Here is an 18,621-nt window from a genome sequence, read left to right as displayed (position 1 = left end):
CAATTCAGTAAAATGGCAAATAGCAACTCCAAATATGTGAAGTCATTTGAGATGGAGGATAAGATCATGCTGCCCAACACCATCATCATCCATGTTCGTGTCCGTGATTTCTGCAGGTATGTTGTGAAACCTAGTTTGTAGACAAGTTGTTTGACATAATAGTAAGTCCTTTCATTCATGTAGGTTTTCTCAAGTGCATAAGTTTGACAAACCAAATGATGAGAAAGCATTAGAGTTGATGAATGAGTGTGCCAATGCTGCTTTGGTGCAGTTTCCAGAAGTTATATTCTCGTATGGTTACGGTGATGAGTACAGGTGATTAATCAGCAACATATCTTACATACAAATCCCTTTCCATTGTTTGGTCTATCATACTTTTATTTTGTTGTTTGTAGTTTCATATTCAAAAAGGAAACCGAGTTCTACAATCGGCGTGGCAGGTGAATTTAAAACAATTTTTACTATCTCTAAATAAAGATGTGTCATTATTCCATGTTTGTTGCGTTATTACAAAAAAGTCTGTATAAATTCGTGGCTTTGATTGCCAAGTGCACTTTGATTTATTGCATTGTGCAAATGAGTTTTGAAGTATGATACAAGATCATCAGGATCATGATTGCTGACTGTAAGTATACTTTGCAGCAAGACACTCTCTGTTATTGTGTCTCTCTTTACATCCACTTATATTATCAAGTGGAGGGCTCTTTTTCCTCAGAAAGAGTTGAAATATGCCCCTTCATTTCGGGCATCTGTGGAGGTTCTTCAAGCATATCTTTCATGGCGGCAATATGAATGTAAGTTAATTTTTCGTGTACATCGGTGCAAATCTACGTGATAAATTTCTACATCTTGTCAGGAAAATGGTGCTGTCATTGAACTATATACAATGCTCGGGTCTTGCTACGTAGAAAATTGAAATTTGTTATCCTTTTGGCAGGTCACACAAATAACCTGTATGATTAAAAGTGGAAAGAGTAAAGAGAAAGCACAAGACACACTGAGGGTAAACTTGAGATTGTTTGAATTTGCTATTTTCAATTTGTTTGTATTGTGTATTTATCTGTTGAAAATGGTACATTGAAGTGGAAATGTGGTTTCAGGGGTCTCTTAAACAAGACAAAAATGAATTGCTTTACCAGTGTTTTAACATCAACTACAAGAAAGATATTCCGGAGATGTTTCGCCAAGGTACATGCATTCTCAAGACAGAGGTAGTTGCTAATCCGATTTCTTCTTTCCCCCTTCTTCGTTTCAGTAGATCTATGCTGAACTGGAGCTGCTCTGTTATATATTACGGCTTTGTGCTTGTTGATTTTCAAATGAGCAGAATGGCTCGAATTTTGTGTTTAACTAGAAGATGCGAGATGAATGAGACTTGCACTAGTTAAACTATCTCTTATTGTGACTAGGTTGAAGATATTGCGTAGGACGAAGATTATGGCTCCCCTGTCACAACTTGTTGCACCAAGGTTTTAACAGTTCACTTAAAAAATATTGCATCAAAAAGATTTTGGAATGACAAAAAGTGGTTATCGAATGAAGAGGTAGGACAATTTTGTGAAAAATTGAACAGAACTAGACCTGAGTACATCGAACCTTTCCAATACGAGAGCAGATTGATGTTGTCCACCTGGATCGTTGTTCGCATTGATGGCTGTCATTTCTACAGGTAACTTCTTACTTCAAGTGGAGCTCAAACAATAGCACACAGTGGCTCTACTTTGTTTGAGATTATGGTAGGTTTTCTGATGTTCATGAATTTGAGAAGCCAAATGATATGCACAAGCTCTCAATCTGATGAATGCATGCGCTGTTGCTGTTGTGGAAGCATTTAGGGATGTCGTTTTTGCTTACGGTGTTAGTGATGAGTACAGATCATTAATCAGTTTCCACATCATCTCTTTTTAACTATGTGTGTGTGTGTCTTTGACAAGTTAATTTGGTAGTTTCTCAGCTTTGTGTTGAATAAGGACTCCGAGCTGTATCAAAGATGTGGCAGGTATCTCTTCTGTTACGATCTTGTTGCCTCGGTTCGTATTATCCTCTTTTGTAGTTTAAAACACCTTCACTTCTGGTGCAGTGAGATAGTTTCTTCTATAGTATCTATCTTCTCTTCAACGTACACGATGAGATGGAACGAGTCTTTCCTGCAAAAAGAGATGAAACTCCTACCATATTTTTACGCCCGTGCTGTTTGCTACCCATCCAGTGAGATCGTCAAAGGTTATCTGGCATGGAGACAAGTTGATTGTAAGCTTAGTTTGGCATGTCGAAGTTTGTCAAATTTTAACAAATTGTATATCCCACATCGGTGGGTATTGAAACATTGGGGGGGAGTGGCTGCCTATAAAAGGAGCACTCCTCCCTCATTTGTAAACATCCCAAATTATACTCTTCTCCATTTAAATATATAAGTGGGCTCTGCAGAGGGTGCTCGGAGACGTAGGCAATTTGGCCGAACTCCGTTATCAAAGTTCCGGGTGTGTTCTTTCTTTATTATCTATTTTGTTCCGCATTTATTTCTGGGTTTATTTTCTGTAGTAGTATTGTATTCAATATTATTTGCGGGTTTGGTAGTAGTGTTTTGTACGGTTCTGTTGGGTGTTTTTATATTGTGATAAATACACCGACTGATAAATTATGTTAGGAATCTGGTATTTAAGAGGGACAGTGTCCCCGCCAGTCTTTCCAAAGAATTTATTTGGAGAAGTAATTTTATCGAGTAGACCCTGTTGGGTTAACTCTAAAATTACTGAATCGGTTCATTTCACTATTTGAGAGAAAATTACCCGGTTTTCTCAACAAGTGGTATCAGAGCCAAGGTTCGTCCTTGGTTCTATTTGTTTGTAATATTGAATACTTTATTTTGAGTCTGTAATGGCGGGTAATGATCAAGAAAACAAGGCTAGTTCTTCGTCATCGTGGTCGAGGTTTCCACTGTCAAATATGAAATTGACGGTGGAGATATTTGACGGTACTGGCCATTTTGGTATGTGGCAGGGGGAGGTTCTAGACTCTCTTTTCCAGCAAGGTCTTGACATTGCCATTGAAGAAAAGAAACCAGAAGATATAGATGATAAAGATTGGAGTACCATAAATCGGTTAGCTTGTGGAACAATTCGGTCGTGTCTGTCCAGGGAGCAGAAGTATGCTGTCAAAAATGAGACTTCTGCACATAGATTGTGGAAGACACTGGAGGACAAATTTCTGAAGAAGAGTGGTCAGAATAAGCTCCTTATGAAGAAAAGGTTGTTCCGATTTGAATACCGATCAGGTACCACTATGAATGAACACATTACTTTGTTTAACCAATTAGTAGCAGACCTGCTAAATTTAGATGTGAAATTTGAGGATGAGGATCTGGCATTGATGTTGTTGTCGTCTCTACCTGATGAATTTGAACATCTGGAGACCACATTACTCCACGGTAAAGAGAATGTGTCTTTAGATACTGTATGTTCTGCTTTGTATAGTCATGAATTGCGAAAGGCAGATAAAATGAAAGGCAAAGCAGTTACAGATGAAGCATTAGTGGCAAGAGGTCGTCAACAAGGCCGATCAAAGGAGAGAAGAGGAAGGTCCAAATCGAAAAGGCGAGTTGCCAAAGATGAGTGTGCTTTCTGTTATGAGAAAGGACATTGGAAGAAAGACTGCCCAAAGTTGAAGAAGAAAGAAAAGGCTTCGCAAGATGCAAATGTTGCTGAATGTAAAAATGATGCGGAGTCAGATTGTTCTTTGACGGTTTCACCTTCAACATCGCATCCAGACGAGTGGATATTGGATTCAGGTTGCACCTATCATATGTGTCCCATCAGGGAGTGGTTCTTTGATTTCGAAGAACTCAATGGCGGACTTGTTTACATGGGGAATGACAGTCCATGTAAGACAGCCGGGATAGGCTCAATCAAGCTACGGAATCAGGATGGATCCACCAGAATTTTGAAGGATGTGCGGTACGTGCCCCAGTTGAAGAAGAATCTCATCTCATTGGGGGCCTTAGAATCTAAAGGCCTAGTTGTGATGATGCGAGATGGAATTCTTAAAGCAACTTCAGGAGCATTGGTGATGCTGAAAGGTGTGAGGAAGAACAATTTGTATTACTACCAAGGTAGTACAGTTGTTGGGACAGTAGCAACTGCAACTTCGAGTAATAAGAAGGATGCAGAGGCGACGAAGCTTTGGCATTTGCGATTGGGACATGGTGGTGAGAGATCATTGCAAATTCTCGCCAAGCAAGGATTATTGAAAGGTACGAAGTCTTGCAAATTAGAGTTTTGCGAGCATTGTGTTCTGGGAAAACATCGAAGAGTGAAATTTGGTACTGCAATCCATAATACGAAGGGAATTCTGGATTACGTGCACTCAGATGTGTGGGGACCTGCCAAGACTCCGTCACTTGGAGGTAGACACTATTTTGTCACTTTTGTTGATGATTTTTCCAGGAGAGTTTGGGTGTACACTATGAAGAGCAAAAATGAAGTCCTTGGGATTTTTCTGAAATGAAAAGCTCAAGTTGAAAATCAGATGGGGAGGAAGATCAAGGTTCTCCGATCTGACAACGGTGGAGAATACAAGAGTGATCCTTTCCAAGATATATGCCAGGAGTGTGGCATAGTTCGGCACTTCACAGTGAGAAATACACCACAACAGAATGGAGTGTCAGAGCGTATGAATCGAACACTAGTGGAGAAAGTTCGTTGTATGTTGTCTAATGCTGGGCTAGACAGGACATTTTGGGCTGAGGCCATCTCATACGCTCAACACATTGTCAATCGTTTGCCATGTTCTGCCATTGATGGCAAGACTCCTTTAGAGGTATGGTCCGGTAAACCTGCAACTGATTATGATTCTTTGCATATTTTTGGTTCTATTGCATATTATCATGTGACTGAATCAAAGTTGGATCCACGTGCGAAGAAGGCTTTGTTTATGGGTTTCAGTGCTGGTGTTAAAGGATATCGGTTATGGTGTTTGGAGTCTAAGAAGACGATTGTAAGTAGGGATGTTACCTTTGATGAATCTTCCATGTTGAATAAGGTAAATCCAAATAGTAGTGATACTTCGCAGCAGGTGGAGTATACACCGAAGCAGGTGGAGTTCGAAGAAGCAGTTGTGATCCCAACTACGAACACCACAAATGACTCTCCTATGGAAGAAGAAGAGTCAGATGATGAAGAGGTTCCACCCCAAGAACCTTCGCAGCAATCAGAGCCAATTGCAGTCAGGCGAACGAGGCGGGAAAATAAGAAACCTGCTCGATTTGCGGATATGGTAGCATATGCGCTTCCAGTTGTTGATGATGTTCCATATATCTTTTCGAAAGCTATTGAAAGTTCAGAAAGCGACGGTTGGAAAGGTGCTTTGGAAGAAGAGATGCAATCTCTTCATAAGAACAAGACGTGGAAGCTGATGCCATTGCTGAAAGGCAGGAAGACAATTGGATGTAAATGGGTTTTTGCAAAAAAGGAGGGATTTCCTGACAGAAATGATGTTCGCTACAAAGCAAGATTGGTAGCTAAAGGCTACGCCCAGAAGGAGGGAATTGATTACAATGAGGTATTTTCTCCTGTTGTTAAACATTCCTCCATTAGAATTTTGTTGGCTTTGGTAGCGCAGTTGAATTTGGAGCTAGCTCAACTTGATGCGAAGACCGCGTTTTTACACGGTGATCTGAAGGAGGAAATCTATATGACTCAACCGGAGGGATTCAAGGTTGCTGGTAAAGAAAATTGGGTTTGCAAATTGTTCAAATCGTTGTATGGATTGAAGCAGTCTTCAAGACAGTGGTACAAACGGTTTGACAAGTTTATGAAGGATCAGATGTACACAAGAAGCAAATACGACCACTGTGTGTATTTGCGCAGACTTCAAGATGGTTCCTACATCTACTTACTTTTATACGTTGATGATATGCTGATAGCATCAAAGAGCCAAGTTGAAATTGACAGATTGAAGGCTCAATTGAGTAAAGAGTTCGAGATGAAGGATTTGGGGGAAGCCAAGAAGATTCTCGGCATGGAGATTACAAGGGATAGAGAGGGAGGCAAGCTTTGGCTGACACAGAAGCAGTATTTGACCAAAGTACTACAGCGTTTTGGTATAAATGATGATTCCAAACCTGTAAGTACCCCACTTGCTCCTCATTTGAAACTTAGTTCTCAGTTATCTCCAAATACGGAAGATGAGCGAGAATATATGGCGAAGGTTCCCTATGCTAACGCAGTTGGAAGCTTGATGTATGCAATGGTGTGTACAAGACCAGACATTTCACAGGCCGTTGGTACTGTGAGCAGATACATGCATGATCCAGGAAAGGGTCATTGGCAAGCTGTGAAATGGATTCTGCGGTATATCAAAGGTACTGTAGATATTGGTTTGTTGTTTGAGCAGGATAAATCACTTGGTCATTTTGCAGTTGGATATTGTGATTCCGACTATGCTGGTGATTTGGATAAGCGAAGATCTACTACGGGCTATTTGTTCACTTTAGCGAGTGCGACAGTTAGTTGGAAGTCTACCTTGCAGTCAACGGTAGCTTTGTCTACGACAGAGGCAGAGTACATGGCCATTACTGAAGCTGTGAAGGAGGCGATTTGGCTTCATGGGTTGCTGAAAGAATTGGGTGTTGGTCAGAAACAACTTGAAGTATATTCTGACAGCCAGAGTGCTATTCATTTAGCAAAGAATCAGGTCTTTCATGCAAGGACGAAGCACATTAATGTTCGCTATCATTTTGTGCGGGAAATTCTCGAAGAAGAGGAAATTGTCATCCGAAAGGTTCCGACTTTGGAGAATCCTGCAGATATGTTGACCAAGGTGGTGACGAGAGCCAAGTTTGAACATTGTTTGGACTTGGTTAATATTCTGCGATTTGGAGCTGGCGCTTGACTGCGCCAATATGAAAGCACCGCGAGTCGTCTGTTTGGGTGGAGAAGATTTGTGTTCGGTGGAATTTGAAATTTTGCCAAGGTGGAGATTTGTTGAAGTTTGTCAAATTTTAACAAATTGTATATCCCACATCGGTGGGTATTGAAACATTGGGGGGGAGTGGCTGCCTATAAAAGGAGCACTCCTCCCTCATTTGTAAACATCCCAAATTATACTCTTCTCCATTTAAATATATAAGTGGGCTCTGCAGAGGGTGCTCAGAGACGTAGGCAATTTGGCCGAACTCCGTTATCAAAGTTCCGGGTGTGTTCTTTCTTTATTATCTATTTTGTTCCGCATTTATTTCTGGGTTATTTTCTGTAGTAGTATTGTATTCAATATTATTTGCGGGTTTGGTAGTAGTGTTTTGTACGGTTCTGTTGGGTGTTTTTATATTGTGATAAATACACCGACTGATAAATTCTGTTAGGAATCTGGTATTTAAGAGGGACAGTGTCCCGCCAGTCTTTCCAAAGAATTTATTTGGAGAAGTAATTTTATCGAGTAGACCCTGTTGGGTTAACTCTAAAATTACTGAATCGGTTCATTTCACTATTTGAGAGAAAATTACCCGGTTTTCTGAACATGGCAATCCCTCAATCCTATTTCTGCTATGACTTGTGTAATTAAATGGAAGCTCCATCACTAATGTATGACTTGTGTCAATCCCTCAATCCTATTATCTGTGGCATCAAGGCTAACTTGTAGCCGGTGTTTATGTAGGACAACAAAGAAGGTGCTACTGGCGAGTCGCGCGGGACAGTTGTTGTAGGAGCATAATCGAGACCGGCTTCTGGGAAGTGCACCCTGAGATACTAGACGAGAAGGTGGATCGTCTTAGAGCCGTTCAAACGACCACCGGTAAGGATGGTTCGAATGGGGAGAGGATCCCCTGCTGTGCACAAATCACAGCAGTGCCCTGCTGCCCCTCACAAACATTTTTTAATATTTAAATTTTATTGTTTAATTTTCTAGTTAATATATTTCATTAAATTTTATGAATTGTTATCAAGTTTCATTTATTGACATACCCATAACATAATACACTATTATTTCATGAGAATTAATCGGTGATATACTCATTTCTTTCAATTTATTAGAGTATTATTTCCGCAGCTGGCTTAAATTTATTTCCTATTGCCAACTTGTTGATGGCTTTGTAGACCAATGAAAGTTGTCGAGAATCTATCTATATACTCCATTATCCTTCATATAACAAATTGCAACTTGTATCTTGTAAGGTTTTGGGTAAGGATCACCTACTACTTTCATATTTGTTCTTATTTGAAATAAATATTTTTTGAAATATCCAATTGATGACCAATAATTCGACTCAGCTCAGCCCACAATTTCAAAATTCTCAACACCCACAGTTTCCAATATCCCGCCACCACCTACCAGGCAACTCCTCCCTCTTCACCTCCATCAACAATTTCCATTCTCAATTTCTCCTCCCTCTTCAGTCTCCACCACCATCCTAAATCTCCACTACTCTGCTTTGTTCATATTACAGTTGGGTGATGGCGGCTTATGGCGCAGCCATTTCTCTCAAGAATACCATCCACCGTATTCTACAATCGTCTCGCATTTCGCTGGTTTCTCCCTCTCCTCAAATCTCATACTCTTCCTATTCCCACGTGTTTGACAATTCATATTTCAAAGGAATGATGTCCGCTTATGGTAAAGCCATTTCTCTCAAGAACAAGATCCGCCACCGCCGACCTTCTCCACACCTCCTACAGCAAGCCTACGATGCCATGTGTCGTTTACAAAAAGCCCTGCTAAAATTGGAGGAGACCAGCTGCAGCAAGATCAGGACGAAGGTGAATGCTTTGGATGACCGAATCAAAGAGGTCATATGGGAATTCGAAGATTTGCTCGAATCCCTTCTCGCAGATCAGATTCTTGCACAACTTGAAAGCTCGCAGCGAGGCGAGGGAGATCAATTGTCTTTCTCCGTAGATCTGCTGAATCTGCAACGCTGCGTTGATTACTTACTCGAGAGGGTGAGGGCGATGGAGGCGGAGTACGATATTGAACTGGCGAATATGCCTGAAGAAGAAGGCGAACCGATTCCCTCAAGGATTGATTTTGGTGGAATTGATTCAAACATGGTTGGATTATCTGATGAATTTGAACGAGTCCGGGATTATCTACTTGCAGAAGAAGATGAATGGCGATGGGTAGCGGTTATTAATTGGATGTTTGTTATTGGCATGGCGGGGGTTGGGAAGACAACTCTGGCGAAGAAAGTATTCGACGATCCAATGATTCAGAGACATTTCGAGCTTCGAGCATGGGTCAAAGTGGGCAGAAAATGTGAATCCAATGAAACATTACGATGCATTCTGGCTCAACTGGATCCCAGCACTCGCGACCAAATGCTTACCCAAGGAGAGGATGGCGACGACGACTTTGAGAAATTAGTTGGAGTCTTGGAAGAGAGGTTGGAGAATAAGAAGTGTCTTATTGTGATGGATGATGTATGGGAATGGGACAGACGGCTAATGGATAGATTTCCAAAAGAGAATGTCCGAATCTTGCTTACAAGTAGGCTAAGATTTAATGAAGAACCCCCATCGTTTATCCGAGAGAATAATTCAATCTTACTTCGAAGCTTGCTAGGGGATAAAGGATCGCCATTTCAAGTAGTACGCTTGCTGAATGATGAAGAAAGTAAGAAACTACTCGGTGGGAAGGTGTTTGGTGAAGAGGGGTTCCCTCCTCACCTCGAGAAATTGGGGGAGAAGATTGCCAAAAAATGTGAAGGTCTTCCACTTATGATAGTCAAAGTTTCAGAGGTTCTATCCGAAGAAGACAAGACCCCGGAATTCTGGACCGAGGTAGCTGAAAAACAACATAATTTCGTCTTCGAGGATGCATATGATCAGATATCTGAGGTACTTTTCCCAAGCTACGATTACTTGCCACAATATTTAAAAATGCTTTTCCTCTACCTGGGAGGTTTCCCTCCATATAGTGATATTGAAATACAAAAGATCTTCAATCTTATGAGTGCTGAGGGATTTTTTGAAGTGATTGGAGAAAAAAACTTGGAAGATTTTACGAAAGAAAGTCTTGAAAAGCTTGCTATACGATATCATATGATTCTGTTCGAAGCAAATCTAGGATCTTTGTTATCAAAGAGCGCGTTCCGCGCACATTCTTGCTGGCAACATTTGTGTAGAAAAGAAGCTAGTAAAATCAAGTTTTTGCATGTTTTACAAAGTTGCGATGATGTTATGAAAGACCAGCGTCGTTTGGGTGCCCATTGCAACACTTTATTTTCCTTCGAACAAGTGTGTGATTCTATAAAAAGTGATTGTGCATCCACCATCCGTTCTCTCCTTTGTCTTGGTCCTTATCACCAATATCCAGTGTCAATACATGCCATGGATTACAAGTTGCTATGGGTACTAGATGCTCTTAGGGTCAGATTTTACCATGTTCCACTTGAAATTCTGAAACTTGTGTGTTTAAAGTACCTTTCCCTGACTTGCAACAACGAGCTCCCTACATCTATATCCAACCTTTTTCAACTTGAAACCTTGAATGTCGGACAACATATGAACATTAAAAAGCGTGGAGGTCATTCATTTGTTCCGGTGGAAATATGGAATATGCAAGAACTACGACATATTGAAATCTTGGGAAGAGACCTACCAACCCCTAATTCTGATGCTACTTTGGAGAAACTCACCGGCCTTCGCGGTGTGAGTGCAAAGAGTTGCACTAGAGAAGTTCTCCGAAGAATTCCTAACTTAAAGGAAATGATAATCTGCGTGGAGTTGAAGCCTTATGATGATGATGATTGGTTCAACGCACTAAGTGGCTTGGGTTATATATCAGAAGAACTCAAGAATTTGGAGCGACTTTCATATATTGTAAGGAACCCTGAGATGAAATATGTGTTTATGGTTCCTCTTCGAATGTTCCCATCAAGTTTGACATATCTGCAACTGAGTGGGATAGGGTGCCCATGGGAGTACATGAATGACATTGGTTCGCTGCTACCAAATCTTACCGATCTCATGATAGAAGAGTACGCCTTTCGAGGTCCAGAGTGGGATATAAAATCCGAGAGTTTTTTGAAACTCGAGGTACTTGTAATTGAAGACACTGATTTGGAGCGATGGAGAGCTCAACATGGAAGCCTCCCAAAGCTTGAGATGCTAAGCATTCGGCATTGCTACAAATTCAAACAACTCGATTGGACGCGTGATCCCTCAACGGATACAACGCCTACAATTGAGTTGCTTAACTGCAGCCTCGGTGTTATCCCTTCCGCCATGCTATTACATCACGATGGCTTTAAAGTTGATTTGGGCACTTCTTACCTTTAGAAGAGAAGTCGTAGCAAGAGTCTCAGCTAGATCGAGAGGTTCACCTTCCTATTTCATTTAATCAATTCATTTCTTTCTTAACTAAGGTGTTTGTGCTTATGATTTATTGTTGCAAGTGTGCTTTAGGCAAATGAGACATCAGAAGGGGTGAGACGCCGCGCTATCCCATCATTTCAATTGTATTGCCATGTATTTTCCTGAATCTAAGGATAGTGATTTGTTGGATTTTGTTGAGGATTATGAAACATGAATGTTAAATTATGTTTGATTTGTGTGAAAACGTTGCATGTAATTCAAGGATTATATATTGCCATGTAATTTCCTGACTCTAAGGATTTTTCAAAACTGAATGTTAAATTATGTTTGATTTGTGTGAAAATATTACATGAGCAATTTATGGACGTAGATAAAATTCTTGTAGTATCTGTTCGACTAAAGTCTCAAAATGGTCTTTAATATATTGCATTTTTTTTATTTGGTCCAAAACATTATCTTTTGAATTATTCGGTCCCTCACATTTGAAATCGGATCACATTTGGTCCATTTTGGACGGTTCCGTCATATTACCGGGTCACAAATCTGTCACTAATCTGTCACTAATTGGGAGAAACTGATCCGTCACTAATACGCGCGAGAACACGATGCGGCCTTTGTGGTTGAGGGAATTTAGTCATAAAATAAAATCAACATTAAAATAATTCAATTTAGTATGTTGCTCATTTTGTTTCATACTAGCAAACAAGAATAATTATTCAACAAGGAGCACATAAACTAAATAGCACATTTCAATTTGTTTATCAATCTGCACTAATAGTGACGGATTTTGTGACAGATTTGTGCCGAATTAGTGACTGATCAGTTTCTCCCAATTGGTGACGGATTAGTGACGGATTTATGACCCGGTAATTAAAACCGTCCAAAATTTGACGGAACCGTCCAAAATGGACCAAATGTGATCCGATTTCAAATGTGAGGATCCGAATAATTCAAAAGATAATGTTTTTGACCAAAATTAAAAAACGCAATATGTTAAGGACCATGTTGGGACTTTAGACTATTTATTTTAACTTGTGCTTCATGTAAAAACATTGTAGTCACTATTTGGGCCTATAAATGGTCACATACACAAGTTTTTTAGGCCTATTATGTATTGGGCCTTTCAGATGAAGAAACAGTTTGCCTCGGTAAAATAGAGAACTACTATGATATCCCTACACCTCTATAATTACAATAAAATTTTGAATCTTCAAAATGCATCTTGTTGCCATTTTCAAGAAGGAAACTTAAATACTATAGGAAATTAGAAAGTGGTGTAGATATATTGATGATTTGAATTTAGTTTAGAATGGGAAAAAACCTATCAACGTCTATTTCAACCTATATACTATTTTTCACATCTAGGTGTCATTTATGTTACAACTATGCTCGTATATCATGCTATTACGATTTGTAAGTTCAGTCTGTCCCATAATAAGAGTTTTATTTTGTCATTTCAGTCCGTCCTATAATAAGAATACCATTTGAATTTTATCATAAAAAAGTAAGTAGGGCCCTATTCCAATAACTTATTCACTCACATTTTTATTATAAAATGTCAGTGAATATAAGTATGACCATATTCCATTAACTTAATCAATTCACTTTTATTTACATTTCATAAAATCCGTGTTGGATAAAATGTGGACACTTGATAAAGGACGAAGAGAGTAATATAATCCTTGAAATACTCGTCTCCTTAAATTGAAAAATATTATTTCCGCATCTTGCTTTAAATTAGTATTTTCCATTGCTAACTAATTGAGTAGGTATGGTTCTATTCAAATCAATACATGTGCAGCGCTGACTTTGTCGAGAGAATCCACACTTAACCGCCGTTGCACCACCACCACCACCACCACCACCACCTACCGCCGTTGCCTCAGCTGTGTTTGATCATTCATATTTTCAATCGGGTGATGGCGGCTTACGGTGCAGCCACTTCTCTCAAGAACACGATTCTAAGTATTCCACTGTCGTCTCGCGTTTCGCTGGCTCCTCCCCCTCCAATAATCTCGCGGTTCGCCTCTTCCTGTTTTGCCGTGTTTGATAGTCCATTTCTCAAAGGGTCGATGGCGGCCTTTCTTCTCAAGATTACTATTCAACGCTCGTCTCAAACTTCGTTGCTTCCACAAATCTCTCGTGTGATGGCGGCTTACGTTGGGGCGAGTTTCCTCAAGCATAAGATTCAGGGTATTCTAACGCCCTCTCCCTCTGCAAATATCTTACTCCCAGCCTACCTCGCCATGTGTCGCTTGCAGACAGTCCTGCTAAAGTTGGACGACACCAGTTGCAGCAAGATCAGGACGAAGGTGAATGCTTTGGATGACCGGATCAAGGAGGTCATATGGGAATTCGAAGATTTACTCGAATCCCATTTCAATAATCAGATTCTTCCACAGCTCGAAAGCCACAGAGGTCACTTGTCTTACTCTATAGATCTGCAGACTCTGCGGCAGAGTGTTGACTGCTTCGTCGAGAGGGTGACAGAGATGGCGGCAGAATACGTTATTGAACTGGCGAGTATGCCTGAAGAAGATAGTGAACCTACTTATTCAAGAATTGATTTTAGTGGAATCGATTCAAAGATGGTTGGATTGTCTACTCAGTTTGAAGAAGCCAAGAATGGTCTTTGATGAATCGGCGAAAATTTGATGTTAGTGAATGCAGGAAAAACGCAGATCACGACACAGAGAATTACGTGGTTCGATTTACTGAGGTAAATCTACGTCCACGGGAAGAAAAGAGGGCAGAGTTGTATTGCTTGATCTGTTTTCTACAGCTTATAATACAGACTTGCTATTTTGTATTCTATCTCTAGAGATCGAGAGAATGTAACCCTATCTATCTGATCTAGGTTCTATTTATACAAAGGACCTAGATCGTGGCATGCAGCTATTTACTAGGTAGTGGATGTCGTGGAGATCGTGGCGATCTTGCATGGGTCCACTATCCTGCATGAGTTAATGACTGCTTGACACCACTAAATAGATCGTGGGTGTAGTGGAGGTGGAAATCCTGCATGAGTCCACTATCTCCTAGTTCGGTCGAATACTGAGACCGAACTGCTGAGTTATTGCCGAGCAGCTTTTGCCGATCTGAGAGTAGAGCTTGATGCCGACCTGAGAGCAGAGTTTGATTGGTTGGCTTTTACCGAGCTGTAGGCTGGGGCCGAACTGAACTCCTTAGTCATGCCGGACTAATATTCTTTGGTTGTGCCGAACTGAACTCTTTCTTGGGCCTTAGGCTGTTGGGCTTGTTTAGTACGTACTCCATCACTACCCCCCCCGGAAAGCGAAGTGAATCACTTCGGCATTCTGGATAAAGGTACGGGGTAAGTTGATGTTTGTCCTCGGTCTTATGAAGTGAACTCTTCTTTGACCGGACTTGTCTTTGGTCTGATGAAATAAACATCTTTGACCGGACTCGTCTTTGGGCTGATGAAATAAACATCTTTGACCTGACTCGTCTTTGGTCTGATGAAATAAACATCTTTGACCGGACTCGTCTTGTGTCCTAATTTGGCGAGTTTTATCGCTCGGATCGAACTTTCCGTTGTCCTAATTTGGGGATCGGACTTTCCCTTGTCCTAATTCGGCGAGTTTTATCGCGTGGATCGGACTTTCCCTTGTCCTAATTCAGGCAAGTTTTATCGCGAGAATCGGACTTTCGTTGCAGTTCGTTTCAGACGAAGTGCTTGATTTTTAAGCTGAATTGTGGTCTTGTATCTTCTGTAGAAGCTTTGACTTCACAATCGTTGGCTTTATTGCAGCTCGTTTCAGACGAAGTGCTTGTTTAAGCTGAATTGTGGTCTTGTATCTTCTGTAGAAGCTTTGACTCACAATCGTTGGCTTATATATGTTCTAAGAAGGGGATCAGCCTTCGAAGAACAAGATACCTCAGTAACATTTGTAAGAGACGACACGCACAGAGACAGACAAAACACAGACAAAAACGCATAGAGGCAAATAAAAAGCACATAGAGAAACAAAGATCAAGCAAACCAAATAAAGCACATTGACCGGACAGGACTCAAGACTGACTGACCGGACTGTCTCTTACAAATGAAACTTCTTGAGGTTGGAAATGTGCCATGTTCGGGGTACCTGTTCTCCTGACATGTGAGCCAATTTGTAAGACCCTTTGCCGAGGACTTCTGACACCCGATACGGACCTTCCCATGTGGGTTCGAGCTTGCCCAGCTTTTCTGCTCGGCTTACTTCGTTGTTTCTCAAGACGAGATCTCCCACTTGAAATTGCAGCTTCTTCACCCTTTGGTTGTAATATCGGGCTACTTGCTCTTTGTACTTGGCTGCTTTTATGCATGCCAATTCTCTTCTTTCTTCGGCAAGATCTAGCTCGGCTCTCAGTCCGTCGTCATTCATTTCTGAGGAGAAATTTAGAGTTCGGGGACTGGGTACGCCGATCTCCACCGGAATTACGGCTTCAGTGCCGTACACAAGGCTGTACGGAGTTTCACCGTTGGAGGTTGTGGGTGTAGTTCGGTAGGACCATAGGACTTGAGGGAGATTTTCTACCCATTGTCCTTTGGCTTGTTCTAACCGAGCTTTTAACCCTTTCACCAGGATACGATTTGTTACCTCCGTTTGTCCGTTTGCTTGTGGATGAGAGACTGAAGTGAACCGCTGTTGAATATTCAGCTCTTGGCACCAATTCTTGAACGTCTTGTCGGTGAACTGAGTCCCGTTATCCGAGATGAGGATGTGGGGTATGCCAAATCGGCACACTATGTTCTTCCAGACGAAGTCCAATGCCTTTGAGCTCGTTATCGCAGCTAATGGTTCAGCTTCCACCCACTTCGTGAAGTAGTCCACGGCAACGATTAGGAATTTCATTTGCCGAGGAGCTTGAGGAAGTGGTCCCACTATGTCTATGCCCCATTGCATGAAAGGCCAAGGGCTTTGCATAGTGGATAGATCGGTCTGCGGCATCCTTGGGATATTTGCATGGATTTGGCACTTCGGGCATGTCTTGACGAGCTGCACTGCTTCTTGTACCAAGGTTGGCCAATAATATCCCCATCTTAGAACTTTTTTAGCTAAAGCTCTAGCTCCGATGTGGCTGCCGCACGACCCTTCATGAATTTCTCTGAGGATGTAGTCCGTCTCTTCTGGTCCTACGCACCGCAATAACGGCTGGAGGTAAGACTTTCTAAAGAGGACTCCTTCATGAAGTTCGTACCGAAGTGCTCGGCATGTGATCTTCCGAGCTTCTCTCTTATCCTCGGGCAATTGTCCTTGATCCAGATACTGCAAGATTGGCGTCATCCAGTTCGGCGAGCTGGATACTGAATGTACCTCGGCTTCATCAATGCTTCGATGCATTAATTCTTCCGCCTTTGAGCTCGGATCTGAGGCCAACTTACTTAAGGTATCTGCTCGGCTATTTTCCGCTCTGGGAACACGGATTATCCGAAAATAGGAGAAACTTCGGCTGAGGTTTTGCGCTTTGTCCAAATACTTCTTCATTCTCTCGTCACGGGCTTCACTTGTACCCAACATGTGATTTACTATGACTTGTGAATCACAATGGACTTTGAGAGATTTGACGAGCAGACTTTGCGCTAACTGGAGTCCGGCCAGGAGGGCTTCGTACTCGGCTTCATTATTAGTAGTGGGGAATAGGAACCGAAGTGAGTAGGTTACCTCGTGTCCGTCGGGAGCGACGAGTAAAATACCAGCTCCACTTCCCATCTTGTTTGAAGCTCCATCTACGAATCCGCTCCAGCAGTCTGGCGGCTCTACTTCGGATTCCAAGGGCTGTGCTAGTTCGGCATTGGCAGACTTTTTCTGTTCGGCAATGACAGGGATTGCTTGATCGAACTTGGCTTCTGTAAGAAAATCTGCCAAGGCTTGTCCCTTGATGGCTTTCCGAGGTAGGTACTCGATTGAGTGTTCTCCCAGCTCTATGGCCCATTTGGCGATTCTGCCTGATGCTTCTGGCTTGGTCAAAACTTGCCGAAGAGGCAGATCGGTTAAGACGCATACCTTGTGAGCATAGAAGTATGGCCGCAGTCTCCTTGCTGCATTTACTAACGCCAGAGCAATTTTTTCCAGAGGTTGATACCTTGTTTCTGGACCTCTTAATGCTCGGCTTGTAAAGTAGATGGGAAACTGCTTTAGGCCTTCTTCTCGTACAAGCACCGCGCTGATGGTTTGATCTGATGCCGCTAAGTATAAGAATATTACTTCGGCTTCGGTTGGAGCAGAGAGAATAGGAAGCTCGGCTAGATAACTTTTGAGCTCGTCAAAGGCCTTTTTCTGCTCGGCTTCCCACTCGAACTTTGGTGCCTTTTTCAACACCTTGAAGAACGGCAGTTGCTTTTCGGCTGCTTGAGAAAGGAATCGATTCAGTGCGGCTAGACATCCGGTTAGCCTTTGCACGTCATGTATGGACTTCGGCATTGCCATGTGCTGAACGACTTGAACTTTTGAGGGATTTGCCTTGAGTCCGTCCTTTGAAACCCAACAACCCAGAAATTTTCCTGAATCTACCAAAAAGGTACATTTTTGGGGGTTGAGTTTGAGGTTGGCTTTTCGGAGCACGTCGAGAGTGGATTTGAGGTTGCCTTCGTACTGCGAAGTGCTTTTGCTTTTGACAACTATGTCGTCGACATACACTTCAACCTGTTTCCCGATTAGGTGCCGAAAAAGCTTGTCTACCATCCTTTGATAAGTGGCTCCGGCATTCTTTAAACCGAATGGCATCTTTTTATAAGCGAAAATGCCGAAATCGGTAATGAAAGCTGTTTTCGGAGCGTCACTCTCATCCATCAACACTTGGTGATATCCTTTGTATAAATCAAGAAAACAGAAAATTTCGAAGCCGATCAAAGCTTCTACTTTTTTATCTATATTCGGAAGGGGATAGCAATCTTTTGGACAGTGCTTGTTTAGATCGGTAAAATCTATGCACATCCGCCATCCTCCTCCTTTTTTCTTGATCATCACAGGATTGGCCACCCAAGAAGGATATTTCACCTCGAATAGTACATCCGCTTTTAGTAATTGGCGGACTTCGTCATGGATGACTTGGCTTCTTTCTGCCGCAAAGAGTCTTTGCTTCTGTTTTACTGGCCGGATTGAAGGATCAATATTTAACCGATGAGTGATTACCTCGGGGGGCACTCCGGTCATGTCCAACGGAGACCATGCAAAGACATCTTTGTACTCCTTGAGGAGCTGAATGGTCTTTTCCCGGAGTAGAGGCGTTCCTGCGAAGCCGACCTTGACCGTTCTGGATGGATCATCTTCGTATAACTGAACGGTCATTGAGTTCGGCTCTGAAGTGACTT

The 18,621-nt window shown here is 41.8% G+C and overlaps 1 protein-coding gene and 1 pseudogene across 1 annotated transcript; both read left to right on the top strand.

Moving 5' to 3' along the window:
• Positions 1-12: 12 nt before the first annotated feature.
• Positions 13-7,707, top strand: LOC121765589 (annotated as a pseudogene).
• Positions 7,708-8,176: 469 nt separating this feature from the next.
• On the top strand, positions 8,177-11,654 carry LOC121764925 (putative inactive disease susceptibility protein LOV1). Its single transcript, XM_042160958.1, has 2 exons — positions 8,177-11,308; positions 11,397-11,654. Exon 1 carries the CDS (start codon positions 8,448-8,450, stop codon positions 11,268-11,270), a length of 2,823 nt encoding a protein of 940 aa, XP_042016892.1. The 5' UTR covers positions 8,177-8,447; the 3' UTR covers positions 11,271-11,308; positions 11,397-11,654.
• The last annotated feature ends 6,967 nt before the right edge of the window (positions 11,655-18,621 follow it).

The sequence above is a fragment of the Salvia splendens genome, chromosome 14 (assembly GCF_004379255.2).
Source record: "Salvia splendens isolate huo1 chromosome 14, SspV2, whole genome shotgun sequence".
Classification (NCBI taxonomy): Eukaryota; Viridiplantae; Streptophyta; class Magnoliopsida; order Lamiales; family Lamiaceae; genus Salvia; species Salvia splendens.
The sequence above is the reverse complement of the archived record's forward strand: the minus strand, read 5'-3'. Positions and strand labels throughout refer to the sequence as shown.